The sequence below is a fragment of the Trachurus japonicus genome, chromosome 23 (genome assembly GCF_045865225.1).
Source record: "Trachurus japonicus isolate A0001 chromosome 23, Traja_1.0".
Taxonomy (NCBI): domain Eukaryota; kingdom Metazoa; phylum Chordata; class Actinopteri; order Carangiformes; family Carangidae; genus Trachurus; species Trachurus japonicus.
This window is the reverse complement of record NC_140929.1, coordinates 22,949,254-22,974,509: the sequence shown is the minus strand read 5'-3', so window position 1 is coordinate 22,974,509 and position 25,256 is coordinate 22,949,254. Positions and strand designations below refer to the sequence as shown.

At 42.6% G+C, this 25,256-nt stretch overlaps 1 protein-coding gene across 2 annotated transcripts in view; it reads right to left on the bottom strand.

Annotated features, from left to right (window-relative positions):
- The window catches only part of scube1 (signal peptide, CUB domain, EGF-like 1), a 106,242-nt gene that overhangs the window by 47,448 nt on the left and 33,538 nt on the right, over positions 1–25,256 (bottom strand). For both annotated transcript variants that reach the window (XM_085768850.1, XM_085768851.1), the window contains exons 4-6: positions 24,394–24,528; positions 7,498–7,626; positions 5,605–5,721 (exon numbers count right to left, since the gene is read on the bottom strand). In XM_085768850.1, coding sequence (XP_085624976.1) covers positions 5,605–5,721; positions 7,498–7,626; positions 24,394–24,528 — 381 coding nt within the window. The remainder of the gene's footprint in view (positions 1–5,604; positions 5,722–7,497; positions 7,627–24,393; positions 24,529–25,256) is intronic.

Sequence of the window (25,256 nt, the reverse complement as noted above, 5' to 3'; positions counted from 1 at the left end):
TACTTATGAAAAAAAAAAGTTGTTTTAAATGATAGAGGTGTGGGGTTTTGGGGATGGAATAGGGTTGGGGTGAACGTTTTGGGGGTTTTAAGGTCTGATGTTGACGTTGCTGTTGTCGCCGATGGAGTTTCTGTCCATATCAAACAGCCACGCTTTGTCAGCAATGATTTCCTCGCATTAAGATGAAGACGAATACAAGAGAAAAGAGAGAGGAGAGGATACATGTCCAACATTTCCAAGACAAGCTGCCTTAAATGTGGGCGCAGGGTGACAATATAGACAAGAAGGAGAAGGAAAGGAGTGGGTGCAGGAAGACACGAGGTCAAACAGCAGAGTTCAGAGAACAGGATAATGGCTGGATGATTGAGAGGAAAATGATGAACAGAGTAGGAGAGGAGAAAGCAATAGAGAGAGAGGGAGGGGAAAAAAAGACAAATTCAGTCCCATCATGGTCCACAATGGGAGAGGTATGAGGGAAGGAGGGGTGCACACACTGAGGAATGGGGTTTGAAGGGGAGTGTAGGGAGGGCATGCAGAGGAATAAAAAAAGCAGGAGGAGGTAGTCTGGGGGCAGCGCTGGTTGCCTGTTTGTCTATGGAACACATCACAAATGGCTTTAACAGTCAACGCTGGAAAAACCACATTCCCAAAGCTGGGCAAGGGGAGCTGGGGGGGGGGGGTGAAGGGGGGAGAGGGAGGAAGGTGGCAGTGACAATGGCTGCAGAAAGGGGCGAGATGGCTGTTAAGATGGCATGTGTGTGCTGCGGCGTTGGGGATTGCGGGTTTGGTGATGGGGCTGGGAGAGGGACGTTGCCTTTCTCTGGGACCGAGTCATTAAGGCCTGAAAGAGAATCTCTCTGTGAATGGACGCCAATAGGACCGGCCTTTGATGTACACACTCCTCTTTGGTTGTGGGTGCTGGTGGGGGTGGGTGGGTGGATATTGGGGTAATTAACATCCCTTCCATTCCCTGGCCCAAGCCCTCCACCATTTTTCTCTCTCTCCTCTCAGGCGCTTCATGGACAAAGTGGAGGACTCTCTGAAGTACACTCGGGGATGAATGGAGGCTTTCTGGTGCTCAGCTAACGGGTGAAATGTGGCTGTGTGAATGTGTGTGTGAAATTGTTGAGTCGAGCTTTAGAGCATCTGTTTGCTCGAGCGTGTGAAAAAATCTGTCATAGAGGGAGATCAAATGTGTGTGTGGGTGAGAGAGAGAGAGAGAGAGAGAGAGAGAGAGAGAGAGAGAGAGAGAGAGAAAGGGAGAGAGAGGTGGATGTGTAAGACAGGTTGAGAAGAGGTGGGAAGAGAGGAGTCCCAGCCACTCACTCCTAAAAAGTCTATGGGACGAAGCGGCGGTCGGAGGCCCACAGAGAGGGGAGTGTTTAAGAGAGCCAGACCTACACAGGAGTTAAACCACTCTACTCTACTGTAGCTAGGAGGGAAAATGTTTAAAAAAATAAAAATAAAACAATGCACTGAAGGAAACAGAAGGACCAGGGTTGCTAAATACAACAACAATAAAAAAAAAAGTTCTTCAATTCAAAGGGGAATATAAAAGAAAAAATAGACAAAAGAAACCATACAAATGCAGTACAGGCTGTCCCATGCAGCTGGGCAAGCAGACAAGCAGAAAGACAAAAAAGGCTAGTGGCGGACAAATGGCTGTTGGGACATGTGAGTGGACACATGCAGCAGGAAGGGCATGTTATGAGCATGAAGGCAGACAAGCGGTGCATGTCCCTGCCTATCTATCGAGGTGTGTGGAGCAGGACCAGAGGATGAGAGAGGGGGGACGATAAGGCACCGAGGTCGTTTTGGTGTGGTTTTTGGTTTTCAGTGAGCTGCTCGCTGGCTTTTTTACATTTTCTGGGTGGTGTGAGGAGGTTGAGGATGAGGAGATAGTGAGAGCGTGGAGGAGGAGGAGGAGAGGAGGAGGAGGTTAGGTTTGCTTTCGTGGGAACTTCACCTAAGATCAGGCTGCAATTGAGATGTCTGCTTTTACCCCCACCCAACCGACCCCGCCCCACCGCACTCCAAACACACACACACACACACGCACACATGCACACTTGTCACTCTTTCGTCTTGTGCACTGAGGATTTTGACTTCCTTCCACCTGATTTGGTTTTAACATTGATGCTGAGACAAGACAGGCAATCAGGTACTATCACCAGAAAGCAGGAAGAGGAGGAGGAGGAGGAGGAGGAAGGGGAGCAGAGGGGCAGCACTATATAGACAGGGTAAGAAGGGGTTGGGGGGGAGGGGGGCATTAAAGGTTGGCCCACAAAGCAGTTGGAAGTCTTGGACCACAGACACAGGGGTCCTTTCTCTTGTCAAGGGAGACAGAGAGAGAGAGAGACAGAGAGAGAGAGAAAAGACACAAGACATTAGGAAAAGAGAGAGAGTTCCCGCTCGCTCTCCTTCAGTTTCCTCTTGACAGCTTTTTCTTGATGGTGAGTTTCGCTTCTTGAAAGCAGCTGAAAAGAAAAAGTGTTAGCGGCAGTGAGAACCTAGTGCTGCTGGACGCCCAGACCAGCAGTCTGCTTGAGTGATGACAGTCAGACAGAGAGAAGGAGGGAGCTGTTTCCAGTTTTTCAATCCGACAGGAAGCACATCAAAAAGACATCAGCACTGACATCACTCTGAGATGATTGTCAGTTCACATTGGTGGGGCAGGTGGTTATAATCTCAGCGGGAAGCATGTAACAAAGTGTTAGACGTGGAAAAGTTTACTTTATTTCTTTATTTGGTTCCTTGAGATTTACAGTGCCCAATTACAAATGAACCAGAACCTGTAAACAAAAGTTACATGGACTCCCAAGCAGCTCATTAAGTGGACAGAGATTTGGTGACCTGTCGTCCTGCCAGGTTAGAGATTCTGGCAGCAGGGGAGTGAAAACAAACAGATTCCAAGCTCTGAACTTAAGCGATTGCTGCTTGAGGGATTTCTGCCTGGAATTAACTGCTAAGAACGCCAATGAATACTTGAAGAAAAAGTTAAATAAGACATCAGTCCAGACTGTGGTTTGGTCTAAGTTCATTTTGTTATGCAAAACCTTTTCAGTCTGAGGAAGTGTAGCCTTCACAAACGCTGTTAACTCAGAGTTCAGATAAACTCTATGTATTCTGTAGCAGCCTACAAAGTAGGCCTACATCCTCAAACATTACCTCAAGAATATATTGTATTGATTCTCTGCCCTAGATAAGCCAGAGTAACCCCAAAGGTTATCTTGGTAGTCACTGCTACAAGCTATTCATCAACAAATCATCACGTCCATGGTATAATATGATATACACTGGACATACTGTACATAGTTTAGCAATTCTTTGAAAAGTAGGCTGGTGTGTTTTTATCTTTGAGAACAAAATCAAAACCAGATTGATTAAGACCATACGAGATTCATTCATACTAGGCTCATTTGTATTTCTATTCTATTCTCTACAAAACAGATCCAAGTCTGTAACAAGTTGTGCACGCAATTCTTTCAATTAATTCCTTCAACTTATTAGTTCTAATACAAATTAAAACAGTAAAAACAATATGTTTCCAGTTATAACAAGACAATCTAAATGTTCAATATATGTATTATTAAAATTAAAAAAAGAACTGTATGAAGCCCTTCATGATTCAACAGCCTTGGTCATCAGTCAAATCTGATGAGCAAAAGTTAACAGTGTAGCAATAAAACTGGATGAGAAAGGCAGTTGTAGAGTAAGGACAAACTGGCTGTTAGGTCAAAACATTCAACATTATCTTCTGGAACTAGGTTTAAAGGGCTTGTCTTCAACAGACTCTTTGGCGTCTAATCGGTGTCCTCTGTATATTCAAGCAAATACAGTCACTTAAGTGAACAAACTACTCATGTTTGTGCAATAATTATAAAAGGTTCAAAATACAAATTTGTGTGCACAAATGATCAGTGCATTAAAGGGATAGTTCACCATTTTGGCAAATTGGCCCATTGCCATGATCCCTATAGTTTTCAGAGTAGGTTCGTTACCTTTAATTGTCGATGCAATCAATTTTTCTAACGGTGGAGCAGAGCTGCTCAGAGCTACGCTACAGAGGCTAATGGGATTTCTTGGTTTCTCTCAACAAACTCATCAAATACACAACCCAACAACTCCAAAACGCTCTGGTGGACAAGTTGTGACCTGCGCATTCACCACGCGATAATAACAGAACGTTACAAGACAGAGTTGTTTTAGAGGTAAATTCATGCAAAGCCGCTGATGCGCGTTCCCATCGGAGGCAGTTTTTCGGAAACCAGTCTCTGCATTTGCCTCGAAAACAACTCAGTCTCGTAACGTTCTATCAATATATCATAGCGTGGTGAAGGTGCAGGTCACAACTTGTCCACCAGAGCGTTTTGGAGTTGTTGGATTGTGTATTTGATGAGTTTAATGAGGGAAACCCAGAAATTCATTGACCTCTGTAGCGTAGCTCTGAGCAGCTCACGGCTCTGCTCCGCCGTTCTAAAAATAGCTTGCACCGATAATTAAAGGTAACGAACCTACTGCTACAGTATGACTATAGGGATTATGGCAATGGGCCAATTTGCCAAAATGTTGAACTATCCCTTTAACAGCTGTCTTAAAGCCAGTATACTCAACCTTTAACCAGTGTGATTGGAACAGCTGCAGTAGACTGGCGATGAAAGCAAAGAAATGCTAAAATTGCTTTCAGACTCTGCAAATCTATAACATTTCTATCAGCAACAGAGTTATGAACAACTCCACTTACCTGGAACACCTCATCCATCCTCTACTGATGAGAGAAATAGCAAGATGAAAAATACAACTGTAAGCAGTAAATTGCAGGTTAAATCCCACACTTATTACTGGAAGTGAAAGAGGAATTCATCATACTTTTCACCTCTGGAGGAGGAACACTTATTACTGTCACAAATTACCAGTCAACACTGGTCTCCATATGCTCCACTGTGACAGAACTGACCTCTTGAGTTTGTATGCAATCCATCAGCAGCCATAAATATGAAAGGCAATGACTGGTTGTAACACTAACAGTAAATCTTAAGACTGCCACAATATCCATCCAGTGACAATGTGTTAAGTGTTAACAATGTTAACACACTGAATGTGTAATTAATTTAGCTCTTTTCTCTTTAACTTATAACACCATCAAGCCTGTCATCATACTCTGTGATTCATTAGCGGATCATTTCCAGTTAAGGAACCAAGGGTCATGTCTCCAGTTCACAGAAAACTGAGCAACCACATAAAATGGCACATACAGTAACGATGACTAAACCACACCCACATGTACCAATCAATATGTTACTTCACATTTTGGTTGATGAGTTGATGAAGTATACATTTTTGATGTTTGTGTCACCATCTATGGATTGGAAACAAAATGTTTCGGGAGGGATTTATGATGACTGAACAAATCATAAATGACTTACGAACAGTTTGCTATAAGCTCCACCCCCTTAGTCAATATTTAGGAGGCCTGGTGTTACTTTTTGTGACGGTGACGGTGTGAACTGATCGGTGGTGGATGATGTTCCACACAACAGATGTTCAAGTCAAACAACTGTGACAGCCTCAGGGTCTCTGTCAGCCATCATGGTTGTCACTTACCGATGCAGGTCTTGCTGTCTGAGTGCAGGGCGTATTTCTGATGGCAGCCACACACAGGCCCCGTGTCCGTGTCATCACATGTGTGCTGACAACCCCCGTTTCCATAGTTACATGTCACTGAAGACAAAAGAAAATATTACAGCCTTTTAACATGAAGTCAACTAATTATTCAACTGCAGTAGTGATACGGTCCTGATGTAGCAGACAGAGGCCACACAGGGACACTTTTAATATGCCTGCATGAAAAAAACAACTGGATATAGTGCTTGGCTTGAAAGGTAGGAAAGATAAGACAGTGTGAAGGAGACAAATTGAGAGGCAAAGATATAAAATATACATAACAGAAAAGGCGACCCTGAGCTGATGTATTCTGCAACAAAAAATATGTTTTGTAGGCTGGGATGGAATAAGGACTGCTGCCCTGCATTTAATAACAGCAGCAGATTCATAATGAGGTGGTTGGGGTGAGTACAATGTTCACCACTGTCGCACCAGAGACCAGGATTCACATTTTTTTACAACACAAAAGCACTTAAATTGAGGCCGGTTTGGCAGGTTTCAAATGCGGTAAAAAGTTACTAAAATATTCAGACTTGTATATTTACTACTGACGTACAGATGGGTACAAAGAAAGTGGGAGAGAGACAGAGGAGAAACCCTCGTCTACCAGACAAGACGAACTTTCAGCTTTAGTTCCTTGGTCTTAAAGCTGCCAGCTATGTCTGATGTCTTAAGAGGCCACAAATTTAGACGGAATAGCGGATGTGTCTGTCTGTGTCAAATGTTTTGACTTCCTCCTCATTTACGTCGAATTGAAGAGCGAGATGAACTTTTGGGAGCTTTTTGTAATTCCCCATCCCAGGGAACTTTGAATTATTGGGAAACTCCAAGAAGGAAAAAAAAAGGAAAGAGAGGGAGGAAGAAATAAAAAGAGGAATAAGGCATAAAGTAAAGGATGTGGGGAGAGGTGAAGCTGGAGAGTGACAGAGAGGACATGAGACGTGAAGGAAAAGAAGGTGTGTGTGTGTGTGTGTGTGTGTGTGTGTGTGTGTGTGTGTGTGTGTGTGTGCGTGTCTGTTGTAGACATAACTGCCGTCTCTTTCATCACTCCTTTACTACCGTCCTGCGCTGCCATGCTCAACAGGCCGGCACAGCACTGAGTCCCTCGCTGCTAATGAAATATTACCAGAGTGGAGGGAGGCATTAGAGCCTTTCAGAGGCTTTCACAGTCTTTACACTCTCGCTGCCTGAGAGGAGAACAAGATGTGTTGCCAAACAAAGTGTAACTAAAAGCTTATTTTTCCCTCTCAAAGACAGCAGCCCTAAATTCCATGGCTGCAGGCACTCGATATGAGGAGTGAAAAACAGCGATGGAGGAGCGAGGAGAGGAGAGGAGGGGGTGTAGAGACGTGAGATCCGTCCACTGAATCCTTCAGCACCTTCAGCGTGGTCTGAAACGCTTAACTGATTTTGGTATTAAATGTCCACCCTTGTGTTTTATCGTCGGAGGCCCACTGGAACATGTCCATCATTGCTATTACAGATGTTTATCACAGGAACAGTTCAGATCCTTCATCGCAACAGTAACTCAATGAAGTCAAGTCTATAAAGCAAAGTGTTAATACTTTGCTGCCAGTTGAATTGTAAAATACTGTGACAAGTCAACTGACTAGAGATTAACAGAAAACAGAAGAGGTATTTGACTGAGTGTGAGACTGTCGACACATCCACATTCAGTGTTAATAAATCAGAGTCTAAAGGTTGACCCCAGAGCGCAGGCGATAGCACATGGCTACACATGGTGTGTGTGTGTGTGTGTGTGTGTGTGTGTGTGTGTGTGTGTGTGTCAGTGTGGGGATGAGGGGCCGTGCTGAGGTCAGATGTGATACCTACATGTACAGTCCTTCTGGTTTTTGGCCAGCTCGAACCCGGGACGGCACTCGCAAGACACCCCGCCTTTGCCTGGAGCTTCTCTGCAGATGTGGGCGCAGCCGTGGTCCTTGTTCATGCAGTTCATCCCCTCTGTGAAGACACAGAGACACTTTAGTGACATCTCGTCAAAAAGACAGGACAGCTGACTGGTCATCATCTGCACTGGCACACATGAGACCGACACAAGAGTTAAGGCAGGCAGAAAACATTTTACTATTACATAAAACATGTGAAATAACCAATGTAGGAAACTGTCAGTCACAGTGACTCTTTTGTGCCACAAATATGACACCACAAATAGTCACATCACACATCACCAGCTCTTATGGCGTAACATTAACTTTACTTTGGAAAAACCATGGAAATCTCTACCACTCTGGCAGACTGAAATATCCCAAAAATGATTCATTGTATTTCCATGTGATTTTATATTGACTTTCACGGTGTTCGGATGATGAAGTCGACTGATTTTGCTCATCCTCTTCAGATAATCAGCTGAGTTTTTTCATTCAAACAACTGGCCCCCTCTGTTTAGCTGTGGGCAGGGCAGTGAAGGATAATACAAGTCTCATCTCAAAATGACCAAACTACACAACCTCCCATACTGTTGAGTGGGATTGAGTCCTTGGCTGTCAAAAGTCACGCAACACAGACACACTATGGTGTACTGGGAATTTATTGCTGAACTATGAGCAGGTCTGATGAATAGACCTGTTTGCTTCACCAGCAAGCTGAGAAGTGAAATAATATAGCTGGCTGCCATAGGCCATGTGTACTGAGGCATTAATTACTATGTTTCATGCTGTTTGTATTGATTAATATTTGTAAAAGCAAATCACATATCAGAAGAATATGAAATTTGACCATTTTCTGGTGTTTTATTTTAAGTCTTGATATCAAACAGAAGATAGATTTGTAGTTCTCCAGTTTATCGTCACACTGGACCTCTAATAATAATAGGTTAGCTAGTGTTTTCTGAGTCCCAGAGGCCTGAAGTCTCGTGGACCGAAGCTTTGATTCTTTCACGGTATAAATATAGAACCTAGCATTGATTTATTAACAAAAAGGACATCTCACTTGTACAAAATGGGACCTTTAAACACAAAGAGTTGAATTGTAAAACCCACATTTCCTCAAAGGATGGTTTTACTGGGGCTGTGTGGACTCACAGCTTTCACCGTAACACCCATAATGAGAGCAGATTATGTCCACTCTGGTGCAGTAATCACAAACGCTAGGCCAGCCATAGCAGTAAAGGAAAACAGAAAGGAGCCGTGGTTTCTCTCTTGTGAGATCCAGTCCGGTCCTCAGGCTGAGCTCTACAGCCATTGATCATGAAACCACTTTTCTTTTTCCAATTACTAAAAGCCAGATGCTTATGCTTTCTGAAATCACTCATTCTTACACACTCCTGACACATCTTCTTCTTCTTCAGCAGCACTGTTGTCTTCTCAATCGCCACTGAATCACTGGGCACAACACAACACATGAATACTGAATTATCACCCAAACACAGAAAACTATTGAAAACTACGGCAGGATTTACCCCTCACGCTGAGTCTATATCCTGTTGAGATCCTCAACTGTGATGAGTAGATGAAAAACTTGGGCCAATGAACTTTAAAGAATAAACCCTACATTGTGCACTAAGTACAGTGACATAATGAATTCATAACTCTGTCACATTTATATTACATCTTTTTATTTATTTATTTTAAATAACAAGCCCCCCCCTGTTTATTTCTATGTAGATTAAACCTGAAAATATTTTATTCTACTAAATTATCTCTCTGAATAAATCTAGGTTTGATTGGACAAAATTTACAGGAGCAGCAAATACTGTACATATGGTAACATGGACTCAAAGCACCAGACAAGAAATGACACTGTAAGAAAGAGCAACTTCAAACACACTTGGATTGTTTTTTTTATATATAATATACATATAATATTGATAAGTCCCGGCAGATAGCGACCAGCTGTGACAGATTACAGTATCTGAATATCCAAAAGCTTACTACACTTTCTAAAACATGAACAATATGAATGATTAACTTCACTCCTCTGGGTTTGAGTGTGGCACTGTCACACTCGCCACCCTGCATCTAGACTTGGTTCAAAGACACACCCCTTCCCCGGTCCCCATAGTGAATAATGTCCCTTCATGGGGCCCGAGAGCACTTCAAGTACCTCATTAGGGTGCCAGAGAGTCCCCTTCACAAAAAGTCCTTTCTGAAACTGGACCATTCTGGCTGTCCACTCCCAACAGGACCGTTCCATCAAAGTCCAAAATCAAAGGAGACACATCTTTAAAAGGAAACTGTGCATTTACATGACTAACAAAAGATCAAACCCTGTTCAGTATTATATAACTCAAACAATATATTTCAGTGTTAAATGTAGGCAGGTACTGCTGCACAGTTAAAGTTAGAGCGTGAACAATCCAGAAAACTAGCAGTACCACAAAACCAGGGAGTAAAAAAAGAAAAGAAAAGAAAAAGAAACTTGCGACAGTTGCCAAAGCATGCACGGACCCTGTTACTAAAACTAAACTCATAAGAAAGCAATGTATCGACAATCAATTCAAACCTGGGGGAAGTCAAATAAACGGAGGCAGAGGGAGAAGTACGGACACAGGCCCGGCACTCAGCACAACTGAGCCTAAAACAGCAAACAGAGCGGCGGCCTCGAACCGTGGCCTCTCAACATGTCCGACGTGACGAGGCAAAGAGGCCGAGAGGCAGAAACCCGCAGCTCACTGACACATACGCTTGTCAGGCCTGGATAACCCCCATGGGTCCCTACATACATATTCAGCCAGATCTGATGTCGAGTTCTGTTTAGCTCAATGTCAGCGTCGACCTGCTGATACACAGGCAGACAGACATCCCAAATTCATCAGCACATGGAAATGAATGCAATTATAAAAGACACATTACAGTTACTCACTAAGAATACTTGAAAATTATTGTCATCTTCACAAAAACTTAACATAAATATACAAAATGTATTTAACAGAGGTAATTTGCAACCTTGAAATAAAGTCAGTTCATTTTTCCTTAAGATGATTTTATACAAATGAATTAGTTGTACCTGCTACAGGGCACAGTAGTGAAACCAGGTGCAAAACCACAACCTCATTTTGGTCTGAAGACACAGCAACATGACTGCAGTGGAGTAAGAGTTCAATGACTAATTCAATTCAAAAAGAAATCTTGATTTCAAACACTAAGCAAATCTCAGAAATGGTTATTAATGAAAGATACAGTGCAATGCAGCGCCTCCACACCAGGGTTATACTGTCATCTCAATGGTTTTGCTGATTCAAAGTGGCCCAAGGTGACTGCTTATACTCCCCAAAACAATAGACATGTGAAATTCAGGTAAACCTTAGATTTGTAATTTTATTCCGTTTTTATTCCTGTTATATTCTGTATGAAAAGGACTCACAGAGGCATAACACACTACCTTGCTAAAAATGCATTGTAGCCAAAGATGGGTTTCAAGAACTCCTCTGAACACTGAATGAAGAACACACAACTCCCTTTTACACGTACAGAAAAAAAGGAGCTTCATGCAAGTCATGCAAACAGCATCATTTAAGACTAAGAGAATGTGGGTTCAGCTGGTAAAAACTAAATCAGTGGGCCAAGCTTGTGATTGGTAAATGTCTTGTCTTCAGTGTTATTCTTGTCCTTCTTTCTTACCATTACCATTTCTAGTCTTGAAAAATGCAACACAGTGCTTAACACAGAAAATGATGTGAAAGAAGACGACAGAAAGCCGACATTAAGGCTTCATAAACAGTCTGTCTGCACTGACTAAAGCACAGCAACAGTTCAATCTGCCAGAGAGCATGATGGGGCTGAGGGTAAATGACAGTTTAGAGGGTATCTGTATCTGAGCAGAGTAATCTTTCATCTCAGGTTCTCTCACCTGCTCCTCAGATAGAGTTCCCCCAATTGTTCTATGACACTCTGCATTTACAGATTGACTCTGTGGTGGAGGATATGAAGGTGTGTGACACCTGAAGCCTGAGCTCCATCTCCTGAGAATATCTACAGTAAATGTTCTGCCTTAGCTCTCATCCCAGAATGAAGACCAGTGTCACATCCAGAAAAAGCTCAGATTTAAAAATGACAATGTTGTACAGTATAGTAACGAGGTATTGATGAACTGATTGTTCTTTTATAGCTGTATTATTTTGTGGCGTGATGACAAAACGTCAGTAGCTGCTGGAAATGAGGGAAATTGAAAAGCGTTTTGATGTGAGTGCTGAGTGGTGAGTGTGTCACGTCTGACTGCCGTTCTCCAGTTAGCAGTGAAGAGGCAGGGAGAAGGTTGATGTTTCTTCTTTCCAGCTCAGTGTGCAGCTTTGTTTAGACTGGGGAGGTCAGCAGGTTTACAACTACTGAAGCTCCTCACTGAGAGCCCCAGCAGGTCCAGATAAAACACTGAGACACGTCTTCATGGGCTCAGTAAGAGCCCCCAGGACACAGTCTGTCTCACACAGTCTCTCCTCTGTCTCTTTTATTATCCTACGTCTGTCTTTCTCTTTCACTCTCCCTGCCTTTCTTTATCCACCTCTCCACACATATCTCTCTCGCTCTCTCAGGAGCTCTGACTCCAGATGAGGTCCAAGCATATCACAGCCATGTTATTACAACCTGACTCTTGCAGTGTTACACCCCAAAGCCCCAAAAGTCTGGCTGGCAGAGTGTAATGGAGACAGAGGAAAAAAGGAGGAATGGAGTGAAAGACAGAGACAGATAGAGGGAGCAGAACTGATGAAAGAGGACAGGAATGTGGAAGAGGAAGGTAGAGAGAGAGAGAAAGACAGGGAGAGAGAGACAGTGGAGGATAATTTAGAGGTTCACAGTCGCTCTCCTCCCTGTTTCCTCTGAGGCTGATGAGGAATGAGGTGATGCTGAACGCCAGTCTTTCAGCCTGATCTCCTCCCCGGAGGAAAGACAGATTTCACAGTTTCAATCAACTGTGAAGCAAAGATGATGTTAACTTCAACTGAAGATGTTAAAGCATTTAAAATGTAACTTTTAAAAACTAATACGAACTTAATACAGAAATTAAAATATTCTATCATATTTACTAAATATCTTGGAAAAAGAGCAAGATTTTAAGTCTATTTGTTGTTAACTGTTGACTCAGTACAACAGCAACACATCCTGGCTCAGATAACATTTACAACCATACAAAAATTTACAATTTACATTAGATCCAGCAGTAATGCCATGCAATGTAAAGGTCCCAAATTCCACACTGCAAGATTTCATTAACTTTTCAAACGTATAACTCTGTTTTCACGTATGCAGCAGCAACAAGCCGCTCCCAAACACCTGCAAAAGCCTGCTGAGCTAAAAAATGATGCAGTTTAAGGTTTGCTGAATTATACTGGTTACAGTAATGGCAGTCGACACTGTCAATATCACTGTCATGTTTCTGAAGATGTAGATACCCTATCGTGTGTATATGCCTGAGCTGTGTAAGTATCAGCAGGGTTTATTGACCACCCAGAGACAAGACACATGAGACTTATCATAACAGAAAGAGAGAGGAAAGACAGACTGACTGACATCTACTTGTCCAATAATAAGAGTGTGTGTATATACAGTACATTACTGCACAGTTTTGTGTGTGTTCGTATGACCATGTGCGTGCTCGTCTGTCCCCACAAATGTCTGGATTAGCAGTGTTTGTACTGGGACTGTATGGTTAAGCACAAAGCCATCCATAAAGAGCTCCACTTAAAAGGCCTCTTCTAAATAAACCTGTTAAAAGAAGCTCAAAGGCAACAACTTGTAGCGCTGCTACAGCTTCCTCTTCAAAGACAACACTGCTGCAGACAGGTTGAAAGCAGCTGTTACATCACTGCGTTGTCATGTGCAGTGCCTTGTGTGCACTTCATGTAAATGTGTGTTGTACATGCTTTTCATTAACCTGGTTTGTGATTTCATTGCTGAGTTTCTAACTACATTAAAAACGGACACTTTGTGCAACCCAAAGTTTCCATTGTGTGGAAAACTTTGGCTAACTAAACCATGCTCCTGTGATTTGGTCAAGTGGAAGAGTGTTCAATCTCAGGCTCAAATAAATGATGCACTGTGTGACAAAAAGTTTTTCTAGTTTGCCTGCGAAAAGCTCAGCAGACAGAAAACACTGTCTGCCTCCACATCCCTCCAATTTTCTATCCATGTTCTTGTAAAGGCCCTTTCTATTGAAATGTGTCAGACGCTGGTTGTGTGTCTCTCTCACTGCTTCTGCTCCAACCACAGTGGTATAGGTGCTAAGCCATGAATTTCAATGAGAGCTTTTCTTCCACTGGCTGCATTGAAGCCCTTTACATAAGGACTGCGCCTTTCCATGAACCACTCACAATCTCTTCTTTAAACACTAGAAGAAGCACACACACACACACACACAGATCCGCCTCCCTCATTCTTTCTCTTTTTGTATCTCGCTCTTCACACACCAGGACTGCTGATTTCAACATCACAGACATTATAGATATTAGTGCAACAAATACAACACTGAGCTTTACTGTGTAATACAATGTACATGAAACAAGAAAATCTTTAGTTGAATTAAGGCAGTAAAATGATGTGAGATGCTGCTGAGGACCAACCAGACCTTTTAGTGACGGCTTATGAAACCTGAGGCAAAAACTATTTGATCTCCTGCTTTTGTGAATCCAAACCAAAAAAGGAACACTGCATGAAAAACACCAGAAAGAGGAGACAAGCACCGGGACTTTGTCACTTGAAGAAAAGCAAGTGTATGAGGGACTTTTGAGTAATGCAAACAACCATTAGATGTTAATGAAATGGCCTTAACAGTTCTCTCTTCTATTTACAGTAACTTGAATTACCTGGAAAAAAGCCCTGAAGGTTTTCCCAGGATTTCTGACCATAAATTAACTCTGGTTTTAAAGACAGAAATTAATGTAAGGAAATTAATCACAAAATAACTTTCTTTAATTTCAATTTGTCCTCTCATTCTTCACATTATGTGGTAATATGCCACAAAATTAGAATAACTTCAGTGTACATTACAGCTAGCTCAAAGCACATTACTGACCACAGGGAATCATTTCATCATCTGATTTTGCAACAAAATTGGATCATGAATTCAATCCCAGGTACAAAATGACAAAAATGAGCTGCAGCAGTTTGGATTTGTAGTGATGGCGTTTTAACAATTCACTGTCATTGACAAGGACATAATAATCTCCTTCTTCTCCTAATAGAAACTGTTTAATGAACAGGGCAGTGCAGCAGCAGAGAAGTCACACAGCACCGTGGAGTGGGGGGACGACCAGCCTGAAACTTGCAGTTTTTAGGGAAACGCAGCACTTGGAACTGAACGTCAGACTCAGCAAGTAAGAAAAGGAATTACTTCTCTTTATACATTGAATGGTTGAGGGAACAAGCAAAGAGGCCAAGTAAGTACACTAGTTAACTTTGGCCTATGTAGAAGAAAAATGTACTAGAGAAAAGTAGCTGACATATTAGTGTTTTACTCCAAGCATTTAACTATGTAAAAGTTTTAAGAAAAATAAATGTTCTAGGTCTAGGATATATTCCATTCTGACTGTCTTCTGTTCTGCACAGCCAGCTTCAGGAGGCTCGGTACAAATATTTGTTAAAAAAAAAAAAAAAGCTGACATGGAGGCTTGGAGAATATTATTTTTTGTATTTGCCAGTAATCAAACCAAATCTTCTTTTAATTATCCCACCTTTCTGCCAAATCAATGCTCAGAGTTCCTCCCTCCTCTGTTCTGTAGATGATTACAGATAAAATACATCCCACTAACAAGTGATCACACTGTGACATGGGATGTGTACAGTCTGTACTGTATCCACTGGATGCCAAGCTTTTGGTTAAACCTCAAGGACAAACAACAAATGAATGATAACTTTCTCGCTGAGTCTGTTTGCAATGTCAGTATTACAAAAACAACAAGGACAAAAGACGGAAGGCAACCAAATGTTCACAGTGATGGATTACTCTTGTCTCAAGCATGTTTCAAGTCCCTGCAAGTTGATTTTCACAGTGTACTGAAATGAAGTGAAACCTGCCCAGCTGCCTGAGGATGGAAACTGGTCAGCAGTCATAGAAAGTAAAGTAGACATAATGTAGTTGATGAGCTACAACCTGCAAAACCACAGGTATGGTTCTTTCAATACATGACGGCGTCAACGCAGCAACGTTTACATGAAGGCCTGAGAGAAGGCCAATGTTGTTAACACAGTCCAGCTGCTGCTGTTAGAGAGAGGAAGAACATTTGGGCAACATCATACAGCCCTTGTTGACCGAGTCAGAGTGAGTGAATGTGGGTGTGTGTGTGCGCGTGTGTGTGTATCAGACTGGTTTCATCTGGCATACAGAAGATTTACTTCAGAAAATAGTCAGAGCCCTTCACTTTTTACACACTTAACTTTGTTGTACATTATATTTTACACAGACAAAATGATTAGCATTTTGACCTCATTATGCTAATTCATTAAAATCCATAAACTTTCCTTTACAAGTATATTAAACTCTGTTCAAGCGGCTCGACAAGCTCTGCACGCCTTGATGTCGGCGGTTAGATCAGCTCGAGGTCCGTCAGATTGGATGTTCAACATCAGTTACCTTGGCACTCTGAGGTGTTTGACCGTCTCCAGCAGGCTGTCGTTTATCTTTCACTCAGAATGGCCTCAATAAAGACCTGTTTCATTTACAATAAAGACCTGTTTCATTTACAATAAAGACCTGTTTCATTTACAATAAAGACCTGTTTCATTTACAATAAAGACCTGTTTAATAGAGAGCTGTTGAGACGGTTGTAGTCAACCTGTAGACTCATATCAAACATCATTAAAACCGGGTTGTTGAGTGTACACTGACAGACAACTTTTACCCATTCAAAATGAGATTTTGCACCATAAACACCATGAAGAGAAGATGAAGGGGTCAGAATACTTTCTGTACGTGCATGTGTGTTTTACTGTAATCCCTCTCCCTATGCTTCCTGTGTGTAGCTGAGTAGCAGGTCAGCTCCATGCTCTCGTATTAAACATTTGCGCTGACCAAAGACAAACTCTGAGCTAAAAATAGCCTCAGAGGGGAAAGAGAGCAGAACAGAGAAAAAACATGAATCCCACCCTCATCTGACAGGTAAATAACTATAAATAACTCCTGTTTACCTCAAAGAGAGAGATTGCTCAGTCATAGGAGCTTGTTTACATCACATGCTGCAATAATGTTTAAACTAAGGAGGAAAGCATCAGTCACTCTAAACACCTCTGCCATGAGTGTACAGTACATGAGCATATGTGCAATGATTCAGTAATATACTGTCGTTACAAGGAAAGTTCACGTTAAGGCCTGGCTGTAGCTCAAAGGTAAACACTCTGAGCTTCGCAGCGTTTCAGCAGCATCCACACACACTCACAACAACAACCACAAAGCGGTAGAGCCCCTGTAGCCACACAGCACCCAAAGACACACACACACACACACACCTGGATGTCAAGGACCTCAGACAACAGAGGAGGAAAGTTCAGGATAAAACCACAAACACAAAGGCCACAACTCCAGTGCTGAGATGTGACATTAAAGGTTATCGATGCCAACTACTGTAGAGCATGCGTCACAATTTTTAAGTATATATATTTTTGGGCATTTATGCCTTTATGGATAGTACAGTTGAGACAGACAGGAAACGGGGAGGTAGAGAGAGGGGGGATGACACGCAGTAAATGGCGCCCGACACGGGACTCGAACCAGGGCCGACTGCAGCGAGGACTGTGCCTCTATACATGGGGCGCCCGCTCTAACCACTACGCCACGCGACGCCCCATGCGTCACAATTTTTGATGATGACTTTGTTTCTTTGTGTGTTCATTCACAGAATTTATCCCAATATGCATGAAGTACTTGAAAAATAAACCTAAAACTATCAGTTTATCTCCACATCCTCTGTTTTATTCACATCGGCCCATTAAATGACAGTGCCAGTTCCTAGATGAGAAACAAATAAGCCATGCAGTTAAAACTGTGGCTGCGACAGATGCCTGCTGGTAACAAACCAGGGTTTGTCCAAAGACAGGCGCGCTAACTAAAAGCTTTACTGTTTGTCTGCCAGCTAACGTATGACTCAAAAGTCTCACAAACACATTTGTGTGCACATTGCCCGTACAGACAGGATGTTGCTGGGGTGGATTTATATTTCAGCAACTCTAAAATCACTTTTGAATTGTGTCATTGTTTGTCTTGTTGGGGGGGGGGCCAGGCCAGAAAGGTCTCACTAAAATACACAGCACATGACGGAGCCTCCTGTCACGGATAATAAATAAATAAATAAGACTTGATCTGGGTTATTTTCTGATTCCTCCTACGTCAAACTGACTCACTGGAGGTACAATAAACTGATGACCTGCTTGGTGCACGCTATCTGATCTCTCTCTCCGTGTGGAGGAGTGTGACAGGTGTAGTGTTTGCAGCTTTTGATGATGTTTGTAATTGATGATGATAAGAGGCAGGTAGACAGAGCTCCCTGTACTTAGAGTTCCCACATGCCCCCAGGCTGTCATTTAAAAGCTCCCCGCGCCTCCAATATCCTGCTTTGGTTTGTTTAAAGTGAGAATTCCTCCGTCACGAAGAGGATGTGCTCGTGGGTGTGCATGTGTCAGTGTGGGAGTGTTTGTGCATGAATGCATGTTTGTGCATCCGTGTGTGTGTGTGTGTGTGTGTGTGTTGCAGCAGCCTCAGCTTCAGTCTGCTTCCTCTCCTTGCACAACTTCAAATAAACACATGAAGCTTCCATCGGTCCACTCCACCATGTTTGTCTCTCTGTGTTTATTTTTCTCTTTCTCTCCCCCCCCAACATGCACCCCTCCCCCATCCCCTACTCCCACTGCCGTCCTCTCTCTCAACACATGGTGTATACAGAGTGTATACATAATGTGTTGCATTTCCCCCCATTTAGCATTTATAATCAGTCTATACCTGACTGATAGAATTATCTAAGTAAGTATCTGAGTATCTTTGGCTTTGTAGCTTTATAATATCTGACAAAAACAAAGTCCTCACACGAGTCATACTGAAGATTATTAAAACAGATGTGATCTGCTTTTAACCTAAAATATTCACTGTAATCAATCTAAATTAATGATTTAACTTTGATATTAATTTGCTTATAAATAGCAAATGGTCTTAAATGTCCCATACTGGACACTTCAAGTAACAACAGGTCATTATGTGACATCAATTCCTGATGGTTGGGTTTAAGGCTCGCTTTCACCTTTATATGACATGAAACCTTTTTATCCAATGACAATAGGGGACCATTTCTCAAGCTGCTCTCTCAAAATGTGATTCCAAAATATGATTTGAGATCACAAATCATTGAGTTATGTTTCCCAGGTTCCTCATTTGTTTCATCTTCAGTTTCTGGAGAGAAATCTGAAGATGGCATTTTGGACTTTAGAAGACTGAGTGTTCTGCTCCTGGTGTTTTGCAGAAAACGGTGGATTGATCTTCAACTGAACTAACTCAGTGAATTCATGAAAAATCTATAAAAAATACATCCAGCTGTAAATGTATCACATACGTGTACAAGCATGTACAAGAGTTATCAACTGCTGCGCTCCGTGTCTTGTAAGTGCCCTGCATGTTGGAGCACCGTGCATCGGGCCATTGCCTCCTGTTAATTGTAATCCCAACCATTAAATAAATCCTTCAAGGAGCTGCTGACGGGCCAATTTCATCACTGCCGGCTTGGCCCGTAAATCACATGGAGCCACTGTTTCCCCCACAGGGCTCAGCGCCCACCTAATGATTTTCAAACTGTCAGGAAAAACTCAAACAGGAAGGAATTTTAAAAATGTATCTTAACTACAGACTATCAGGAGAACCTCTACGGTGTCAGGGTTCGCTCTCAATTGCTTTCCAATCAAAAAAAAAGTGTATTTTTCTTGTCCACAGTCCACTGTTGAGGATCGTCTAATCCACACACAGAGACCCAACATTCTCCTGGAGCGCCAGTCGTCGCGTCCGCATGAGATGGTGTTTAGAATTCACAACTCACTGCCAACTCCAACTTTGCCAGGAATTTTGGTGTTGAGCTCAGGGAAGAATTTACAAGCGTATTGTTTTCACTCGGTTTTGGCCGTGGTTGCATTGTCCAAAAGGCACAATTCATAAATCACACCCAAAGACAGACCTGGTCAACTCTTAGGCATCGGTGCGATATCTAACACTACTTTGCAACTGATCAGCACGGCTGCTGCAAATCACACACAACTGCAAAACAGTGAACAATCCAGAGTTTCATTCACCGTTCTTATGAAATGACACCTACACCGCAATTATTTATAGCAGCCCCTCTGCACAAAAATTAATCCTTTTTCTGAGGGCAGCAGGTCGCCCCGGCCTTTCACTGTTCACTGTTTGACACGTTTGTATTTTTCATCCCCAAATTAAAAAAAAAAAAAATGAAATGAGCTCCTCTGTCCTGCATGGCTGTCACCGTTGGGCCTGTGAGCCATACCTGACTCATGTGCTCATAGCTCTTCCACGTCATGACAGATCAGGAACATTTGCTCGGAAAGCTGTTTCCCAACTCATGTTTAGCAACTGACAGGCCAAAGTTTTGGTTCTTGCCTGGATGTGCTTCAGACGGAGCTGAGAAGCACAACAGAGTGGAAACACACCATAATGGAACAAACAATTGTTGCTAGGCTTTATTATCCCCCAGGCGAGTGTCAGGGAGAAAGAAATGAGCCGCGAGCTGACACTTACCATATGCAAAGCAACAATCTAACACAAACTGTCTCTTTTTCTCACACACACGCACAAAACTGTCTAACGCAATAATTTTTATCTTCCAGACTGATCTGAACTCTCTTCTGCTGCTGTGGTGAATGCGGCACGTTAAGGTGAGATGAACTACAGAGGACGAGCCTATTTCCTGCTAAATGTTTTCAGCAGACTGGTGTAACACATCGTCATCATATGCCAGCCAATTAAAAGCTCCGCTGCATAAAGGCTCTCCACAGGTTGTTGGAGAGGACATTGATGAGGTCAACACACTGGGGAAAGATGGCTTGAGTCTGGTTGTGGGCGTGGCATATTTTATATTCTGGAGAGAAAATCCAGGTGAAACAGTACACACACACACACTCAATATACACACTCAAAGCACTGTACACTCTGAGGTGGCAGAGCAGGAGCTGAGTAAAGACACTTGAGACACAATGAGACAGCTCCTCTGGTTTAGAGTATCAGTGGCCATGAGGCTATAATGACTTAACGAGACTGTCATCGTCGTCTGAGCAGCAGCATATTACACACGGTTACATTCTGGCAAGGCAAAGAGCGACAAGTCAACATTAAAGATGCGTGGGTCAACAAAAGCGCAAATACAAATAAAACTTCAGAAAACGTCGGGGCCATGTTGGGGCAACCGGGGCAACTTCTTCTAGCCTTTACTGAACCGGTCGGATGGCTGGACTCACCCAATCACAGTGAAATGTACACTGAGAGAGTGTGGGTTGAAGAAATATGACAGAAAGATGGATACAACAGAGGAAGAGAAGATGAGGAGTTTAGTTAATTAATTAATTAATTAATTGTTAATGCTGTTTATTATAAAAATGGCTGAGAGAAACTAATGTTACAGAGTTTTGAGGGAATTTTGTCTGACTGGACCTCTGAATTTTAACTGAACATAAATTAATTTTAATGACCCTGTCACAATCACTTCACAAAACCCTCTAAGTTAACATGTGAGGTTCACCTACATGAGATGATCTGATCAGTTGTGGAAGAAGCACAGCACTGAGATCATTTAAAAGATCATTTATTGCTGTAAACATACCCATGTACTTGCAAGTAAAGGTTTCATTCTTGTAGCTGCTGACATTGGAGTTGGTTTTCACAACATTATATAAATCAGCTATCCAGCGGCTCCTAGCCGAGGATTCGAACCCCAGTCCAGTGGTTCATTAAATACATTGAAGCGGTCTGAGAGATTAAGTGGGTGGAGAAAAAATTAAATTCAAGGTTCCTACAGTATATAATCTGACTTTTTACAATCCTAGCCTGAAAAGTAACTACTCAAGTAAAGTGTGAGTTGGTGTCTCAAAATTGTACTTAGTAAAAGTAAATGCACTTGGTAAATTTCCAACACTGGATCTGAAGTTTCTACTGTTAATAATAAATGAAATAAATGAATAAAAGTACAAACTTCCAGGGAAAGTCTGGAAGATATTTAGTCACAGAGAAACAGATGATATAAAGAAGAGACAGGCTGAAAACAGGAGCAAAGTGAGCTACGGTGTGGAGGATGGAAAAAAAAAGTGTGCAAAGAGATTCCTGTGGGTCGCTGAGATGCTGCTGCTATTCCTGTCCGGGACAGGGAAGAGGACACAAGTGTCTGATTGAGGATTTGTGGATGGGGTGGAGGGCCGTGTGGTGGTGGTTGAAGGCTGGGGAACAGCAATATACCACAAGCATCTTCACTGCTTGTTTACCGTGAACATCCCTCTGACAGGAGCAGGAATTACACCGTGACACAGTAACAGCTTTGATCTGGAAAATATTTACAACATGGAGGAAAACACGGAGAGCTTTGCTCATGATAAAAAAATTAAAAAAACAGTTTGATTAAAGTTTTGGCCTTTTTTAAAGGGTAAGGAAATGTGATCTTTTATGGTTGAAAATGGGAAATCAGACCATGAAACCTTTTCCATTTGACTTCCCATTTACTTTTCCACATAAATAGTGTTTCTTGGTTTGTTTCAGTGTGTTTCCATCATTGTGAGCTGGGGCAAAACTAGTAGAAAACAGTTTTGAAGGAAAGCAGAAGAGAGAGAGAGGAAAAGGGAGATGTATTCATGTGCTGGTTTCTGGGGTTTCCAGAGAGCAAACACACGTCTATTTCTGTGTCTCCTTCCCCTCTTTCTCTGAGCATCTCCACAGAGAATCCTCTAACATCCTGACACTGGCTCCTAACACGCCTTTGCACTGACCGCACCAGAACTGTGAGTGCCCAGGGTAAAGAGGGAGGGGACAGAGGGGAGGTCACTCGGGCGCCGCCTCCTCCTCTATTTGATCCTTCTCCTGCCCCCTCAGTCTTCACCCTTCACCACATTCCTCCTGCGTCTCCGTTTTGTGCCGTTACAAAGATGACAGATGACTGTCCTCTCATGTCTTTGAACTTGACTGCCACACTGTCTCCATTCACAGTTGTATGCATGCGTGTATTGTGCTTAAGAGAAAGTGTGTGTGGTGGGAAGGAGAAAGCAACGCCTCCTCACCTCAGAATCACAGCTCCCTCAGCGAAACCCTTGTCGAGCCCATAAATTAAACGTGACAGGAGTAATGGGTCAGGGACGCCGGGATAGTGGGGTCAAAAGACTGAAAGAAATCCGACCGGCTTTTGGATGCCAAACATCGCACCCAGTGTCTATTAGTGTGGGTGTAGAGGGCAACAGACCAAGGCACAGACCTGATGTCAGCACCCTCAAATCCCACATCTGTCTGACAGCTACACACAGGTCACAGACAGGGGAAATTACTTAGACACAAGGAAGCTGCTGGGCTTACTACAGGCACCGTTGCACAGAGCAAAGGATATAATTAACATTCCTGTATTATGTTTGGACATTTTACTCTAATATGGCCTAATAAAAGCCCACAAAAGGGAATAAAAATGCCGACAGCAGCAGTGTCCTCCTCAGGCTGCTGTTGCATAGGGAAGACACTCATTTGTATGAAGGGAAATTACTTATCATCAGTAACTTGTCAAGTGTTTGTTTCACTATTGGCAAAACACAAGTGTCGTGTCTGGAATGTTTTAGGTCAAATCCAAATCTGAGGAAAGGATTGAGGAATGGGACAAACCTGAGAGCTAAAACCACAACAGTCACAATATAACACAAATAAATACTAAAAAGTGGGCAAAACAACTCCAACATGAGGCTAAAGGATTACAATGAGGTGCAACGAGACGCACAGTGACTACAAAGAGATACAATATGACTACAAAGAAATGTAAAGCAACTATCAAAACAAAAGCACTACAAGACACACAAACTGGCCACAAAGAAATGCAGAACAGCCACAGAGACACAAACAACTGCAGTGGGATGGAAGCTGACAACAAACAGACACAAAATGACAACCAAGAAACATAAAACAGATACCAAGACACACAATCTCACCACAAAGAGACCCAAAACAACAACAAAACACACAAACTAAAATGAAATGTAAAATAATTAGAGACACAACATGGCTAAAAAGAAACACAAATCAACTAAGAAATGCATAAGAAATCACAAAATTAGGAGAAAGTAATGCAAAACAACAAAAATGCATACAATGGCTAAAGAGACAAAAGTAGAGGGTGAGAAGACAACTTAACTATGAGAAAAAGCAAAACATCTTGTCTGACGCAAAAGCACTGCAAAGAAACACGAGCTGACCACGTAACTAAAAACAACTCCATTGAGATGCTGAAAGCTACAGAAGACACACAAACAGCTACAGAGAGACTCCAAACAACCTTAAACTTGACCCCGACATTCTGACACACTCAGTCAAAGACAGGGAATTCACCCCACCTGAATAAACTAATGCAACATTCTCAAGTCATTCTTGCAAAGTGTAACATTGAAGACAACATAATCCCTTTGTTTTGTTAAATGTTGAGCAACACGCATCAAGCTGCTTTATATAACCCTTAAGTTCAACTCTGTGTTCTCTTTGCTCCTCTGCAGTGATTGATTTTCATCAAGTGGAAACAACCAGCTCACATTCTCTCACGTCACCGTCTCTGTGTGCCAGTCTTACCGTCAGAGCGGTGGATGCAGGTGTGCTGGTTGTCGCTGAGGAAGAAGCCCTCTGTGCACTGACACTCGTAGCTCCCCATGGTGTTGACACACACTTGCTGGCATCCGCCATTGTTGTCCTGACATTCATCCACATCTGTTTGGATGGAGAGATAGAGACAGAGAAAAGGTCAGCCATGACAGCACGCTCAAACACCAGACCATTAGACTTCATAAACAAACACAGTTGGTCAGCGACAGTTCATGTGCCGGGAAACATCAGGTGGGATGGCAGTGGCACCTAAGTCAGGAATGTCAGGAGGACACACACACACACACACACACACAGGCCAGACAGGGCGTCCTAACAGGCGGCTGATCCTGGCACCACAGGTGACCAAATCAAACACCTGGCACAGGCTGGTAACAGGGGTCAAGAGTTGGTGCTGGCGGTTGGTTATGTGCCCGTACTGGTGTGCTGGTGCATTTATAGGCCCCACAGTGCCACTAAAAGGCCAGTTCATTTCCAATAGGGCATTCTGACAGGACTGTAGTGAACTGGAAATATGTGACACCTTTGACTGACTTTAACAGGGATCAAACAGAGTCGCTCTGCTCTGCTCTGCTGTGTGCGTGTGTGTGAACCCTGTGCCTGACCAGGACGACTTTGCATTGTGTTTAGTCTGAGGCTGAGGTTGACCTAGCAGACAGGTTACACAAACACAGACACACTGCTGTTAGGAGAGAAGGAAAAGACAGTCAGGGAGGCGCACGGCTGATGTCAGCTGACATGTTGCTTTCATCACACTGGACATGAACCAACCTAGCTCTAATTTATCTGCTTTAAAGGGATAGTTCAACATTTTGCCATAATCCCTATAGTTT